The sequence below is a fragment of the Ascidia mentula genome, chromosome 3, assembly GCF_947561715.1.
Source record: "Ascidia mentula chromosome 3, kaAscMent1.1, whole genome shotgun sequence".
In the NCBI taxonomy this organism is placed as follows: domain Eukaryota; kingdom Metazoa; phylum Chordata; class Ascidiacea; order Phlebobranchia; family Ascidiidae; genus Ascidia; species Ascidia mentula.
The window spans coordinates 8,014,003-8,030,527 of record NC_138568.1 but is presented as its reverse complement, the minus strand read 5'-3'; the positions used below and the strand labels follow the sequence as shown (position 1 = coordinate 8,030,527).

The window sequence follows — 16,525 nt, the reverse complement described above, 5'->3', positions numbered from 1 at the left end:
CGCAAAACTGCCGGCCGCTTTCTGGCCTAATAAAGTTTTGCTTCTCATCTCTCGGCGCCTCCCCAAGAAAACGGGGATATACGGCCTCCCGCTTGTGCTATCGCCACACCGAGCCATGCGTTTTCCACCACAGCCTCTGCCTTCACATACACGACGACCACAAATCTATGCAGGATCGCCGATGCTTTCATCCATATGGGAATGTCCGTTGTGATATTCCAGGGATTTGTGCTTGTTGGTTTAAGGCGCCGACATGTCGATAACTGAGCTCAGTCGATATCGACCTTTGCCTAAAGAGGGGACCTCTTCCCTTGTATATTTGTCAAAACTATTTTGGGCACAGGCAAGAGTTATGGTGGACCGTGTTCATTTTCCATACAGCGTATTTTTAGGTCCGTATTTCGTTTTCGTCCGTTGCCTTGTTTTTTTCGCTGTATTTCGTTGAAACAACCTTTTCGTGACAACGCCGATGAGATGCAAATAATAAATACTCCAATCTTCATCTACATTATACACTGAGGCGAATGTTCGTCGATGCTTTCTGTTGACACGTTATTACGCGGAACTATGGAACGCAAAGCAATATTGGGGGTTTTCCAAACTATTTCGTTTGCTGAAAGATATGTGAGTATCACGATTCTGTATTTTTTTATAGTATGGAGTCTGATGGTAATCTGCAATTTGTTGTTAGCTTCTGATTGTAGATACAGAACGCAGCAGTGAAATCTGAACATCTCAATGTTACAAGGACAATTGGAGGGGCAACCGCACCGAATTTGTTGTTAATCGCAGCAGTTTTGAAACCGAATGCTCGACACTGCTGTGGTAACCGCGTAACACACAACATAACCACTAATGGTTTACTACGCGTTGCATCGCAACATTTACAGACTCAACAAGACCAAGGCTCGATTTAGTGTATGATACCTTGGCGCCCTCTAGCGTGTTCGCAGAATCTCCATGTATAATTGTTCAACATTTACTGTGGTTGTAGAATTGTAGCAGCTCGGCAACTTCGCTACAATCCAACAAAATGACGATAATCGTGTTTAGCCAAAGTAACATAATCAGCGTCACGGTGACGTCTTAGGCGTGGGAAAGTCGATTTGTATTTCTCAACATAACAGAACGCAACGTCTGGCAGCAACGGCACGACAGTGTTCTGTATCTGCCTGAAAGAAATTTATTACTACACGGGTACATACAAACGGCGGACAGAAATCGCAAATTTCAGTTGAATAAAGAGAAAAACAAACAGTTGAAAAAAGAAAATTTTGGCCAATGAGGAAAACTGCCGTCTCCGAGACGGCGACGAAACGTAGCCGGTTACGCCCCTTATGACGTCACTGTGTGTATGAGATAGCGGCAGTAACGATACCAGGGCGACACAACTGAAACGAAACGAGTTTCAAAATTGCTGCATGCTGTGGCGTCAAGGAAAGTTTTGTGTTAGGCCGCAATCCGTGGCACCAGAGGAACGTGCGTTCCAGGCAAAGCCTTTTTGTCCAGACCGTCAAAGTATGGATGGGACAGGGCGACTTTGGCCGATATGCGTTTCGCCGGATTGTAAATGAGGCATTTCTGTCGAACAAACACATAATTTGTAACATTAGGTTAAAGGTACTAAAGACGTGCCTTTGGTTAGTAACTGGTAAAAACGACATCTGCCAAACCTTAAATAGAGCTCCAGGTCGACTTAATGATACAAGTACATTTGTGTCTCAAAGCCTAAACATTAAGACGTTAAAAAACAAACCAATTACTCACAGCAAGCAAGTCCAGGCCTTCCTCATTAAGGTTTTTGACAGAGTCCATCAAGCTGCCACTTTTCCACTTGGGAAATGTTTGTTTGTAATCTTTAAGTTGACATACACCGGGCCACACATCGTCAGTAGGAGTCCCCAACACTCTGTAATTAAACATTCAATTAAGTACGTGGTTATTCTAAAACCTAAATATCATAACTTATAGCTTAAAATTTTGGTTCAAAATTAACTCTTGGTTAAGACATTTTTGCGTACCTATGATTAAGACAATATACAATGTAGGTAAAACGAATCACTTGTTTTCTTCTGGCGAAACCTTTCTTTGATTAATTTCATTACAAAACACACAACAAGGGCATGGCATAATATGGAATTTGAAAAGCTGCATTACAAAGACTAACATTTAATATACTAATCAAAATGAATAATATAACACTTGTCTTAACCTGAATATTCTGAATAGCTGATCAATTTCAGAGTCACCATGGAACAGTGGGCGTTTGGTTGCCATTTCGGCGAAGATGGTTCCAATACTCCACACATCAACTGGTGTGGAGTATCTTGATGAACCAAGCAGAACCTCAGGAGCTCTGTACCACAGTGTAACAACCTGCACATGCAAATCTTTAGTTTATGACAAACATCATAGCACTTGGGAAACAAAGTTGGTGAACCTTGCTTATGTGTTATCTATTAAAAGTGCTCTTGTGCAACAAGTCAGTGGATAAATTCTTTCATGACATTTCACTTCCGAAAAAGTTAAATCAGTTTTTCCACTTAAATTCAGGATTTAAAAATGTAATTCTGGATGAGTCCAACATTCATGACATAAATTTTATGAATGCCAATACAAACATAGTGTTACCTCATGTGTGTAAACTCTGACGGGAATACCAAAAGCTCTTGCTAAGCCAAAATCAGCGAGTTTAATGATACCATTTCTATCAATCAACAAATTTTGGGGTTTCATGTCTCGGTGTAGCACACGCCGGGAATGACAATAAGTAATTCCTTGAAGTATTTGATATGTGTAGCTCTGTAATAACAGCAGTCAGTGTTTAAACCTATTCAAAAATTATTTTGATCTTAAAGCCCAATTTACTAACTCGAACAAGCTCCTTGTCCATGTACTTTCCGGAAGGAATGGTGTCCATGTACTTTTTAAGGTCCATTTGCAGGAACTCAAACACAAGAAAGAGGTTGTTTTCCTGTAGAACAACATCCTGAAGCCTGAAACAAAATGGTAAACTATATTGGTGTAATTGTGAACTTTGTCACACTACCCACTGGAATTAGTGGAGATCTGTATATAGCTACTTATATAACCATTATAAACAGAAGAATGCTCATTAACTTTTAAAATTAGTTCATCAAAATATGCTTGCATTTTAACATTTTTTGTGTATTTGACAGATGTACAATCCAGATTGTTAAGTTTGTAATTTGGGCGAAGGTTTTTTCATCGAACATTAATTTCCTGGATTATCAATACGTTTTCCATATGTTAAAGCACAAGTTAATTGTTTCTGCATGGATTCTCAGTAAACTTTCACAAATATGAACAGTTTTACCAATTGGCCTACAATAGTGAGCTACAAGATGACAAAAGCACATATGAAAAAAGTGTTTAAAATCTGTCAGATTCAAAACACATACGAGACAATGTTGGGATGTTGCAACTCCTTCAGAATTGAAATTTCCCTTATGGCTGTACTGGGAACACCCTCTTCCTCACTTTCAAGCCTAATCTTTTTCAGGGCAACAACCTGGTTGGTTTTCTTGTTCCGGCCCTTATACACAACACCATATGTACCTAACAGACAATAAAGTTATAACAAACAAAGATAGCAACCTGACTTTACATCTGGACAACATTACATTACCTTCTCCAATTTTTTCAATCTTCACATAGTCATCGTGGAGTGACATTTTTGCACAATGATGTCTTGTAAACCCTATCTTGTGAATCTGTGCAAAAATGGAGCTCTAGCTTAAAAATAGAATGCAATATGTATTAGAAGTGCAAACGTATTTCATCCAAATGAGATTCGCCCTCAATGACAAAGTACAGTAACTTACTCTAAAACTGTATTTTTAAACTAATATCTACAACAAAATTCAAACTATGGCGTCACATTTATACACGAACAGTAAACAGTACTAAACCCAAAACAACCACGAACACAAGAGTACCACAAACGCACTTGAATGTAAATGTATAAAAGGACGAGCATTTTTTGTTCATACAAAGCCGCTAAGTTGAACAACCAATAAGAATCGGAAAAAAACTTTACGTCACTATGAAGCAACCAATCACATACCACAACCGTTTAAATGACAGGTCGACACTAAATGCCGCTATGTCGCAGAGATAATAAATTGTTGGCGTTTTAACAGGAAGGTCATTGGTACATGCGTTGTGGGTTACCACCATTTGGACAAATATAAATTGCTATGATTGATGGCATTAACATCAGCAAAAAAAGGTTATATTCAAAGGTTATTTCGGTCGTCATTTCTTTGTAACATGAAAACGATAAGGTGGGGAAAAATATTGGCTTTTATATGTGACATTTTAGCACAGTATTTCTTGAGGAAATTGCAATGATTTTTTTCAAAAAAAACAGCAAATCATCTTGAATTGTAATTAGTGTAGTAGCGTTCTGAAAAACTAAAAATTTTTAAAGACAAACCTGTATGGGGAAACATGCGTTAATCGATATTCACCCGATTAATGTTTCACTTTAGTGGAGAGAACGTTGTGTTCAAGCTAATATCTCTCCGTGGGCAAACACGCGGACAGTCGCTCAAATATGATATGGGTTATGGGCAGATGATTACTCAAGACCGTTAAAATGTCTGAGCGGTATAGGCGCATACAAAAACGAACTGATAGCAGATGGTAAAAGTCTGTGATGTTTTTTTACGTTGTTTCGTGTTTACCACTTCAAGACTGCGGCCAAACCTGATGATATTATTACAAAACATTTTAAAAATATTACTGACGGATAGATTCAGACACCTTTTAAATGATATATGAGCTTTATGTGAGCGAGCAAGAGGAATAAAACACAGCTATAATTTAAATACAGGTTGATTTTTACGACAAATATATTTGAAGTTTAGTACGGCATACTTGATACAAAGATGAAGTGTTGTTTGGCGACCATGATGTTGTTGCTCGTTTTGTTTGTCCAGACACAAGTAAGTTTTAGATGTTTGACATCAAGTGCTTTTTGAATAACCTGAAAATATGTAAAAACCTATTTTAAACTTTGTGTAACGCCATTCTACATTATGTTACAGGCATACGAAATTTGTCTGGATCCGGAGAACAATACCCCGTTATATTGTTACAGTATGTATCACCGCAGTATAGGACTTTAACATAAAATGTAAAATTTAACGGCTCATCACAGGTGATAAAGAAACAGCAGATCAAATAAGTTAACAGAGGAAGTGACATTATTTTGTTTTTGTATCAACAACAGTGGCTCGTCACAATTTATCTTGGAAAAGTGACGACTTAAAATTGTTCACAGGCTTTTCAATGGCCTGGACAACCACCCGTTTTGATTGATAAAGCAGTCTCCGGCATAAAATTAAAATTTTATTTCTTTAACTCACACGTTGTTTTACACAGATACATACAACACAATCGGCTACTGTTGCAACTTCTTTAATGGTTATTACCACAGCTGCTGTAGTTATCTGCAAGTTTGGGCCTTATGGTGTAAGTGTTTCTTTTCAAACTTTTCTGAAATGATTTTAAAATTTTTTAGTTTTTAGCATCTTAACACCATTAGCGTCTATATAGTGCAAGATACAAAAATACAGCTTTTTGCTTTGTTAATACTTTTCACAACCAGCGCCCAAAAAATGTAGAAAAATCTTGAAGCTTACACCCCAACTAAATATCAGTCCTGGGTTTAGTGAAGTTTCTGGCAAACTTTCCTGTATGTGAAATACATATACACAAAGCCGCTTGAACACCAAGATGTGCCTTGATATATTTAAGCACACATTTGTTCCAGCGACTATATTTGATTTTTTACTACATTACCAGCACGTATAACTCTGAATCGCACATGACCATTACGCGCTTTTATAATCCCAAATACAACTAAAACTTTTTTGAGAATTTTTGCTTTTACATTTACGGACAAAACCTTACTTAAAAGAATTGTGACTAAATCTTGTAATTTTGCCGTTTGTGCTTTAGACTTTTGGTTCGGAATCGTGATGTTTTTATTGTGTTGCGCTGTTGTGGTCGGATGTTGCAAGCGGTGCATGGACCAGAAGAATGGACGAAACAAGTCGACCAGCAGCTTAGATGTGACGATGGGACAAGTGACTGGCACCAACGTGGTGATGCCAGTAACTCAGGTAGTGATGCAATAAAAAACATTAAGCCCACAACACCAAATATTGGGTTATAGCATTTATTGATTCGCAACACACTTAAAATGGTAAAGTTTTAACTCGGGCCTTAAGTATCTGCATTTCCTGAAATTTCAGCACACCAAGCACATAGCAAAGTTTTCATGTCGCATGATGTAGTTAATCTTTAAACCAGATACCATAAGATGTAACATATAGGCTTGGTTACACTGTGCGGCTAGCAAATAGGAAACGAAAGTGTGTGTTGACTTGCGCAAGGCAATATCGGGTCGGCGCAACTTGTCAAACATTGAATCACGCAGCATACGTCATTCTTCTCGGTCGTTCACCTAAACGCCCAAGTCACATGGTAGTCCTATATTTAACAAAGTGAGCAAACACCAAATGAACTACTGGCTGGACAGCACATAATATCAGTTGTAAATGCAACCTTTGCTTTATTGCGACTGTGGTAGTTAACATTGATTATTATTCGGGTTTGTTGTTTTCACCGTTTTGTCGTTGTTTGACAAATCATTAAAACCAAGTTAATTTATCTCAGAACGAGGGATGTAAATAAAAAAAATCCAACGCAGTGGCTTCCATACCCTAATCCGATCGTATGTAAGTTTATTTGTACCACAACGCCAAAATGAAAAGCAAATTCTTACAAGTGACAGCGAATTCCATAACTACATAAATGAACAACTTACTTTCGTATGAAAGATATGGTTACGGTAGTACCTAACGCCAACATGTACCAGAAGTTAAAATTGCCAAACAACCTTTTGTAACCGAAGAAATCTTCGTTTTTCAGCCTATGCCACAACCTGTAATGGTCCCGGATGTGCCACCCACTTACCAGCAAGTTGAAACTCAAGGCATCAATGCCCAGTACAAGGAATTCGCAGGCTACGGTGGCACTCCAGTTATTGTAAGCGCAACAATCGACACGCCACCTTCCTCTCCACACACTCCCAAGTGATATATCTGAGATACCCTTTCCATGAAGATGACAAATTAAATATCCCTCATCTGATTGTATATTCACATTTTTTCGCTTTTATACCATGTAATTTTACCGGGCATATTAATTGTTACAGCTGTGATATAATTTGTTAAACTGTAAGTATAATCCTCTTCGTAAAACAACACACAAGTCTTGGAAACGCATCATTAAGCACATTGTTTACTTGCCGTGTCTTTTTGTATTATGACTTGTATTCGTCTATTGAATATCAACTGTTAATTTCATTTGTTTAACGTCACAATTTTCTCAAAATGACGCCCACTCGGACTTAATTTCAACTAACACGAAGACACGTGGTTGTGGTATGACTTATGCAACATGTTATACATCAACTTCTACAATGCCTGTGATTTGTATAAATTATCAAGCTTAAATCTATTGTCTGTTGTGCATTATTACATCCTTCTAATCGGTTACCATGCAAATATAAATCATAAATAAAACTCCATATGTTTTCAAATCCAAATAAACGATTGGTCACAAAGCTAAAGCTCTAAATACTTTACCACAGACAAAAAATCCCCAAAAATGGTTAGTGTCATGAAGGTCGGTGCTGTCAGATACCTGTGGGCTGTGGCTTGTTATGCCAGGAGTCCTGTTATGTTTATCATGCGTGCCTGCTGCAGAATCATATCCAGAAGCCTCTTAACGCATTGAGCAAAGTTAAGACTTCAATGCCCATTTTAGTTTCGCTTTATTGCAGGTATAACTGATATGGCAATATTTTCATTTTGTAGTTGCATGGGTATAGTTTGCAAGACAGTCAACCAAGAATAAGGTTATAAGGCACTCGTTACATCCTTGCACATGAATATTATTATATTGTTGTTTAAGCCATCGCATCAAAAAATCCTTTTATTCTGAATGTTGTCATTGTCAGCTAAACATAAAAATACATTTTGAACTTGAAAAAGACAGGACAATTTCAATAACGCTTTGACAAACCTGCGGTAAAAAAATGCGAACGGGTATTCTCCACGGGAGTTTACGTGCCTTCAAGAAAACAGACCTTCAGATAAGAAAACCACGGTCTATGGTGAGCCTCGACTTGCAGTTGTTCAAGACAAGCTGTAGAACTGAATTAGGAATGAAGGCAAAAAATGTTATTGCACATTGTGTGGTGCTTGCTTTGTTGTCGCTACTCGTCCTATTTCCCGCCCGTGCTTTTCTGTACCCAGGTAAGGTAGATTTTTGTGTCAGAATATTTTGTTTTAAATGCAGTCAACTTAAATTGCTTGTAGGTTTTCGCTACAGTTTTGGCTGTCGGCATATTCCGGAAACAAGCTTGAGCATTGCTGCTTATGCAGAATCTTTGGACAATATCCCAAACGTATCAAACATATCCAACATCCCAGATTTGGAAAGCGTTTTGGGTCATATCTTAGGACAATATGATATGAATTGGCTTACAACAGCGCGGCATTTTTGGTTTAGGAACAGTGGCTTAAATTGTTCCTCTTGGACATGGAGTAACAACGAATTATCTGTCAATGGAAGTTGCGTTCAAGTCAAATGCTCACAATACTGCGCCTTGAAAGTTCAAATAATTGAATATTATGATTACTACATTGGGTATTATTGCAGCTTCACCGCTTCGGTTGAAGTAGTTCAAGACTATCGTCATTGCTCTGATTTAATAATCCAAAATAGCAATGGTAAGTCAGGATTCTTAGAGGACGAATGTGTACATGCGAGCACCTCTTTTTTTGAAATCCCTCAAACAATAATATTTATGAACCCCTTTTGACATTCAAGACACCCTAGACCCTTTTTATATGAGGCCTGTGACATGTGGGTATGTGACTCAGTGATAGTTTGAAAAATAGTGTGAAAACTGAGATTTACTTTCAATGTGAAAACAATTTCTTTTATTTGTCCTTTGATTTTTAGATGGTTTTTACACCGAGAAATATGCCTTATACTGTCCACACTTGGGTGAAACGCAGTGTAGCGTCTGCAACGGGAGTTTGGCCATTCTAGACGAAAGTTTGAAAAACGAACTCGTGCGGTTCGCGCAAAATCAAACCCTCGGTTGCCTGTGGCCCTTTTACAGATGCACATTTTTCCTAGTGAAGGAATCCAACCTAACTTATTCCAATTGGACGTGGAGCGACAATCAGTTGAACCCGGTGGAAGGGTCTGACTGTAGGCGCGACTGCGCGGTGACGATTGACCCATGTTGTGATCAAATTAACGTGACGAAAATATTTTTAACGTCTGTTGGACCTCACGGAACTGCATTACCGGTACTTTGCGCCCAAAACCAAGGTATAGGGGCATGAAGTAATTGGTCCATCTTCTCTACATGTTCGCCGTAATATTTTGTTGTTTACATGTAGAACTTCCAACTAATTCGACTGCAAAACTTCCTACTACTTCGACTGCAAAACTTCCAACTACTTCGACTGCAAAACTGCCAACTACTTCGACTGCAAAACTCCCAACTAATTCGACAGCAAAACTTCCTACTACTTCGACTGCAAAACTTCCAACTAATTCGACTGCAAAACTTCCTACTACTTCGACTGCAAAACTCCCAACTAATTCGACTGCAAAACTTCCTACTACTTCGACTGTAAAACTTCCTAGTACTTCGACTGCAAAACTTCCTACTACTTCGACTGCAAAACTTCCTACTACTTCGACTGCAAAACTCCCAACTAATTCGACTGCAAAACTTCATACTACTTCGACTGCAAAACTCCCAACTACTTCGACTGCAAAACTTCCTACTACTTCGACTGCAAAACTTAATTCTACTTCGACTGCAAAACTCCCAACTAATTCGACTGCAAAACTTCCAACTACTTCGACTGCAAAACTTCCTACTACTTCGACTGCAAAACTTCCAACTACTTCGACTGCAGAACTTCCAACTAATTTGACTGCAAAACTTCCAACTACTTCGACTGCAAAACTCCCAACTAATTCGACTGCAAAACTTCCAACTACTTCGACTGCAGAACTTCCAACTAATTCGACTGCAAAACTCCCAACTAATTCGACTGCAAAACTTCCAACTACTTCGACTGCAGAACTTCCAACTAATTCGACTGCAAAACTTCCAACTAATTTGACTGCAAAACTTCCAACTACTTCGACTGCAAAACTCCCAACTAATTCGACTGCAAAACTTCCAACTACTTCGACTGCAAAACTTCCAACTACTTCGACTGCAAAACTCCCAACTAATTCGACTGCAAGACTTCCAACTACTTCGACTGCAGAACTCCCAACTAATTCGACTACAAATCTTCCAACTACTTCGACTGCAGAACTTCCAACTAATTTGACTGCAAAACTTCCTACTACTTCGACTGCAAAACTCCCAACTACTTCGACTGCAAAACTTCCAACTACTTCGACTGCAAAACTTCCAACTAATTCGACTGCAAAACTCCCAACTACTTCGACTGCAAAACTTCCAACTACTTCGACTGCAAAACTTCCAACTAATTTGACTGCAAAACTTCCAACTACTTCGATTGCAGAACTTCCAACTAATTTGACTGCAAAACTTCCAACTACTTCGACTGCAGAACTCCCAACTAATTCGACTGCAAGACTTCCAACTACTTCGACTGCAGAACTCCCAACTAATTCGACTACAAATCTTCCAACTACTTCGACTGCAGAACTTTCAACTAATTGGACTGCAAAACTTCCTACTACTTCGACTGCAAAACTCCCAACTACTTCGACTGCAAAACTTCCAACTACTTCGACTGCAAAACTTCCAACTAATTCGACTGCAAAACTCCCAACTACTTCGACTGCAAAACTTCCAACTACTTCGACTGCAAAACTTCCAACTAATTTGACTGCAAAACTTCCAACTACTTCGATTGCAGAACTTCCAACTAATTTGACTGCAAAACTTCCAACTACTTCGACTGCAGAACTCCCAACTAATTCGACTGCAAGACTTCCAACTACTTCGACTGCAGAACTCCCAACTAATTCGACTACAAATCTTCCAACTACTTCGACTGCAGAACTTCCAACTAATTTGACTGCAAAACTTCCTACTACTTCGACTGCAAAACTCCCAACTACTTCGACTGCAAAACTTCCAACTACTTCGACTGCAAAACTTCCAACTAATTCGACTGCAAAACTTCCTACTACTTCGACTGCAAAAATCCCAACTACTTCGACTGCAAAGCTCCCAACTAATTCGAATGCAAAACTCCCAACTAATTCGACTGCAAAACTTCCCACTGCTTCGACTGCAAAACTTCCTACTACTTCGACTGCAAAACTTCCAACTACTTCGACTGCAAAACTCCCAACTACTTCGACTGCAAAACTCCCAACTAATTCGACTGCAAAACTCCCTACTACTTCGACTGCAAAACTCCCAACTACTTCGACTGCAAAACTCCCAACTACTTCGACTGCAAAACTCCCAACTAATTCGACTGCAAAACTCCCAACTACTTCGACTGCAAAACTCCCAACTAATTCGACTGCAAAACTTCCTACTACTTCGACTGCAAAACTTCCAACTAATTCGACTGCAAAACTTCCTACTACTTCGACTGCAAAACTTCCAACTAATTTGACTGCAAAACTTCCCACTACTTCGACTGCAAAACTTCCAACTACTTCGACTGCAGAGCTTCCAACTAAATTGCAATCCATAAAAGACAGTATCAACGGAAGTCGCAGCATTTCTGTCACAGTAACACAAATTTTATTTCATTACAAGCGTAGTTTGCACGTTAAAGATTGAAACGTAATACGTTTTAGGAATCGAACGAAATTGCGAGTAAGATCGACGACCTACTTAATAAGGATACCGAAAAAATCAACGCAATGGAGACAGAAGAGTAAAACCCTCAAACCCAACAGCAGTTTGTGCACAGTTTTCATATTATGCATGTTGTATAGGTTTTTTGGCGTTGTTGATAGCTTAGCAACAAAAGTCAACATTTCGGGTGGATCATACAGCTATACTGGTGATGACGTTGCTGTCACTGTCGTTTCCAAAACCAAAGGTACATTATGACAAAACCTGAAAAAACAGAAAAGCGATGGTAGGTCGCATTCACACCAACCTTTTTCACATAGACAACTTGGCTTTTGTTATCGGAAGAAACAACATGTTGACATCTGCATCCCTTTCTTCTTCTTCCCAATCTGATCTTTCAGCCACAGCAACTTCGTACATCTTCATACCTTCCAATGAGTTGACACAAACAACTGGTAAGCAAAGATTTACAAGTATTATCATTGATAGTGACGGGATTAACAACTTTTTATGTTTTGTAGCAACGAGAATATCATTTGCTGCCTACACCAGTCAAAATTTCTTGATTGGAACAACTGAAATTATTTCAGACTTCATCCTTTCGGCAACTCTTGCTTCCAACGGAACAATAGACAATTCCCGTAACTTATCTGCTATACTGTTATTTTCGCTCAATCGGGTAAGTGTAAATTAGACACAGCGCAAGGTATATACATGCAGAGCGGTGTATAATGCTGTACTTAAGTTGCCGACTATAGTGTACACTTCGTATGTAAGGTCACATAAGAGCAGCTGGTTACCGCGGCGCTTAACTAGCTGATAAACCAATCAGTACTATTTTTTACTTTGAGCTAGCCTACTACTTTCGTTGGGTACCAATAACTATGTGCCAAGCGAACTACAGAGGAACACAGTATGGGCGAATAACTGAAGTTTTCAACAGTGTTTTCAATACTGTATTTATTTTGTAACTATACGTTCACGTAAAACTTTGTTTTGTATGTTTTAGAGTGAAAATGCCACCCATGTTGCGGCATGTGCTTTCTGGAGCTCAACGAAACTGGAGTGGTCGCAAGAGGGAGTAAAAGCAACAAACAGAACTAATTCTTCAATTACCTGCACCTCAAAACATCTAACCAATTTCGCTACACTCTTTGTAAGCAAATATATAGGTTTATCTGGCAATCAATTCCCCCCAAAATTACGAATTGTGGCGTGTACATGTTGTTCTCATCACACCGTGTAACAATCATTTCAAAAATCGTTAACCAAAATTTTTTTTATGTTAACAGTTAAGGCGACAAGAAGAAACTCAACGCTTTCTTAGCGGAACAGATTATGTGACAATAATTGGTTGCAGTATTTCCCTCGTAGCTCTTCTTCTCACCATCTCCGTTTTTACTTTTCTACCGTAAGTTTCCACATCAACATTGCCACAACCACTGGGTCCACAACCACCGGTCCGCATGTCGGTGCCGGTCCGACCATTCAGTAAATATAGAACAAATTTTGACCCGAGGTTGACTTATGTACGCAGCATCGAACACAGGTTTTAGACTTGCTGTTGTTTATTTGTCACAACTTGAAAGCCGGTTCATGAAATAAAAATGCCGACATTAAAGTGAATAACGGTGGAAAACGGTTTGGGAGCCCCTGAAACGGTTTGGGGGGAACAAATATCGTCCCCCTCGTAAAACCAAGGATAATACAATCTCATGACAAGGCATCTTACTGCGCAGGACCTTTATACATAGCGATCGCAGCTCCCGTAGTTTGATTATAAGGTTTACTGGCATTGCGGCTATAATCCAGCTTAAATGCGGAAAGTAACTACACTTCAAAACGTTTCAAATCAACATATTGTACATTTTGCAATATCGCGAAATGTTTCCATAATTCCAGGACAACGCGCACAGGCGGGAAACTACGTGGTGCGGTCCTATTGGTCAACTACGCTGTAGCTCTATCTTTACTTAACATTTTTCTTATCGTGAGCCAACTGACGGCAGTGAAAGATTCCAAGAAATTCTGCATTGGTTTGGGAGTGGTTACACATTTCTCGTTGCTCGCAACGTTCGGGTGGATGCTTGTGGAAGGCCTCGTTTTCTTTCTTGCCGTGATGTTTGTGAGTATATAAGAAACAGCGTGTATACATTTATAAGTGTTCTGTGTTCGTTACAAACTTGATTTGTTGACCCCCTGTCTGGGATAAGTTTGTTGATTTCTGCCTTAGAAAAACCCGCCAAACATACATGATTACAAGTACCACACTAAGATAACAAAAGAAAGAGCAAACCTGCTTGTAAAAGTGACAACCACCATATTTTCAAAAATATAAAAAAATCTGCTTTGATATATTTTGTCACTCGATGTCGTGTTGGAGCTTTTAGAGCCAACACTTTACCTTACTGTTGTGTTTGCAGCCGATTTTCACTCACAACAATTTGGAAAATAAAATTCTTTTTCCTGTGTCGGTGGTGGTTGGATGGTTCTGCCCTGCAATAATTGTGGCTGGATCAGTGGGGTCGAATGTGGATCGTTACAGACGATCAGACAACCTGTAAGTACACATAAAGGCTACTTAAACAGACTTTATAGTATTTGGCTAACATTAAGTTTGTAAAAATCGGTGAAGTCCACTGCGTGTTTAACCATATCTGAAGAGTCATTTGTTTAAAAATTAAATATTGTTCACTGGTAAAAACCTGTTTTCATAGAGATGAGTTGGGCATTTCGAACGTAAATACATTATTGCAGAGAATGATAAAATCTAAAAGTGGCAAGTTTTAATGCTTTAGGATGGATTTAGTGATTAGGATTGCCATAATATCCCATTAAAACTAAACAATAAACGATCATATCATTTGTTTTGCAGATGCTGGATTAAATCGTTGTTCGTGCCTTCGCTTGTCATAGCACCTACATCGATTGCAATGATACTAAACCTGGCTGTCTACGTTGCTGTAGTGATAAAAAGGACGTTTTTTCAAGCTGTTGAGGGGCGGGTAAGAAGATAGAAATATTGTGTAACCTCATTACCCTTGAAGTTTTGATTGTTTTGTTGTTCAATTAGAAACAGACTTCCAACAAAAATTTGGCATTTTCCGTCTGCTTGTTCGTAACTCTTGGCATTACCTGGATTTTTGGGTTTATTCTTAGCGGCGCTAATCTAGGATCAACCTCAGTCTTGGCCTACGTATTCGCTGTAGCCAATTCTCTACAAGGTAACTCCCTTCACAGATGTTACAAAACAGTTTGCGAACATAAATATAAACCAAACTAATCATTGCCGAAGGTATATTTCTGTTTATCGTGTTCGTCGTTCGAAACAAAGAGACAAGATCGCAAGTGTCCCGTGAAGTTAGCAACATCTCATCAGGAATAAAACTGCCAACTGCTTTCAAGTAAGTGTGAACGGTACAGATCAAAGGTTGTCTAACTATAAACTTTTTGTCATTGAGAAAGAGGTGTATCAATAGTAAATCCTGTTAAATTGTTCCCAGAGTAAACCACACCGGAACTTACAAAGTGGCGAGTGCGTCATCAACCTCAGCAAAGTTTGGCAGTCATGCTACACAGGACGATGGAGCAACACGTTCCCAATATTACGTGACCACAGTCTCATCAAGGAACACCACCACAGCCTGATACGCATCACCTGTTGGAAAATCACAACATGTTGTTGTGCATATGAAATAGTGTTTGTGATCGTTGTAAATTGAGTAAGAAGATTAGAATTTTAAAGCTAACTGCGGTAACAGTTTCGTCAACCAGGCTTACAATGCGTGGAAATATGTCTCCTGTTCCTGTATGTTTTGTTGTCACGAGGTTATAAAGTCATGAACATTTGCCGCAAATTAAAAGAATCTGTATCAAGCAAAGTAGGTGATTCATACCATAATCGCAATTGGTGTTTACCTGTGTCATAAGTGCAGCGATATAAGAGATAGCCACACAATGAAAGTTTTTAGAGAGGAAATACTGTTTGTAAAATTTTGCATGTATTAACGTTTATATGTTCATCACAGTCAAGATGGTGACTGGTGTTGTTGTTTCTTTACTTGTTATACGTCGGTAATTAGTAACCGCTGAAAAGTTTTGATGTACCTAAAGTAATTAAGTGGAAATGCAGTTTTTCAAAATCTAAGACCCCAATGAATTACCCGCACAGCATAAGTAGTTGCCCTACAGAGAGCGAGCACCAAAATGAAAGGTAACCGTATAGGTTTAGGATTCTTTTCAGCAACTTACGCGACGCTGCGTGCAACAGACCGTTTAATTAATGCACAATAACGTTCCTGTCTTTTTCAAGACCTTGGTGTAATAAAATATCGTTATTCCGGATTTGACTTGGTTTGTATTGGCCTTAAAATAGCTAGTTAGTGGATTTATCGAAAACCTGGCATTAATTGAACAAAAGCACGGCACCACATCCAAAAAAACACTGCAACATCCGAGTAGTTTTTCTTTAGATATGGAAAAAAGCCAGAATAATTACTGAGAGCTGCAAACCGGGTATACCCACTGTTTCGACCTGTAAGGTCTCATCAGTGCAGCTGTTGACAGCAGCAATGTGCGAGGTTTTTCTTGAAAATA

At 38.9% G+C, this 16,525-nt stretch overlaps 2 protein-coding genes across 2 annotated transcripts; one reads left to right on the top strand and one right to left on the bottom strand.

Moving 5' to 3' along the window:
* Positions 1 to 1,176: 1,176 nt before the first annotated feature.
* Positions 1,177 to 3,760, bottom strand: LOC145895395 (cyclin-dependent kinase 1-like). Its single transcript, XM_082984200.1, has 7 exons — positions 3,650 to 3,760; positions 3,423 to 3,579; positions 2,873 to 2,996; positions 2,632 to 2,802; positions 2,213 to 2,376; positions 1,768 to 1,909; positions 1,177 to 1,581 (listed from the first exon to the last, which is right to left on the bottom strand). The coding sequence occupies exons 1-7, from the start codon at positions 3,693 to 3,695 to the stop codon at positions 1,450 to 1,452; spliced, it is 936 nt and encodes a 311-aa protein (XP_082840326.1). The 5' UTR covers positions 3,696 to 3,760; the 3' UTR covers positions 1,177 to 1,449.
* A 1,119-nt stretch (positions 3,761 to 4,879) lies between these two features.
* Positions 4,880 to 7,367, top strand: LOC145895396 (uncharacterized). The gene is made up of 5 exons (XM_082984201.1): positions 4,880 to 4,970; positions 5,073 to 5,124; positions 5,410 to 5,499; positions 5,989 to 6,152; positions 6,964 to 7,367. The coding sequence occupies exons 1-5, from the start codon at positions 4,914 to 4,916 to the stop codon at positions 7,129 to 7,131; spliced, it is 531 nt and encodes a 176-aa protein (XP_082840327.1). The 5' UTR covers positions 4,880 to 4,913; the 3' UTR covers positions 7,132 to 7,367.
* Positions 7,368 to 16,525: the final 9,158 nt, after the last annotated feature.

What these genes read in the sequence shown, in the direction of transcription:
- LOC145895395 (XM_082984200.1), bottom strand. Translation starts at nt 3,695, where the DNA reads ATGTCACTCCACGATGACTATGTGAAGATTGAAAAAATTGGAGAAG. An exon ending in GATTGAAAAAATTGGAGAAG is followed by an intron (nt 3,580 to 3,649) that starts GTAATGTAATGT and finishes ATTGTCTGTTAG; the next exon opens with GTACATATGGTGTTGTGTAT. An exon ending in TCAGAGTTTACACACATGAG is followed by an intron (nt 2,377 to 2,631) that starts GTAACACTATGT and finishes TTGCATGTGCAG; the next exon opens with GTTGTTACACTGTGGTACAG.
- LOC145895396 (XM_082984201.1), top strand. Translation starts at nt 4,914, where the DNA reads ATGAAGTGTTGTTTGGCGACCATGATGTTGTTGCTCGTTTTGTTTGTC. An exon ending in TTTTGTTTGTCCAGACACAA is followed by an intron (nt 4,971 to 5,072) that starts GTAAGTTTTAGA and finishes ATTATGTTACAG; the next exon opens with GCATACGAAATTTGTCTGGA. An exon ending in GCAAGTTTGGGCCTTATGGT is followed by an intron (nt 5,500 to 5,988) that starts GTAAGTGTTTCT and finishes TTTGTGCTTTAG; the next exon opens with ACTTTTGGTTCGGAATCGTG.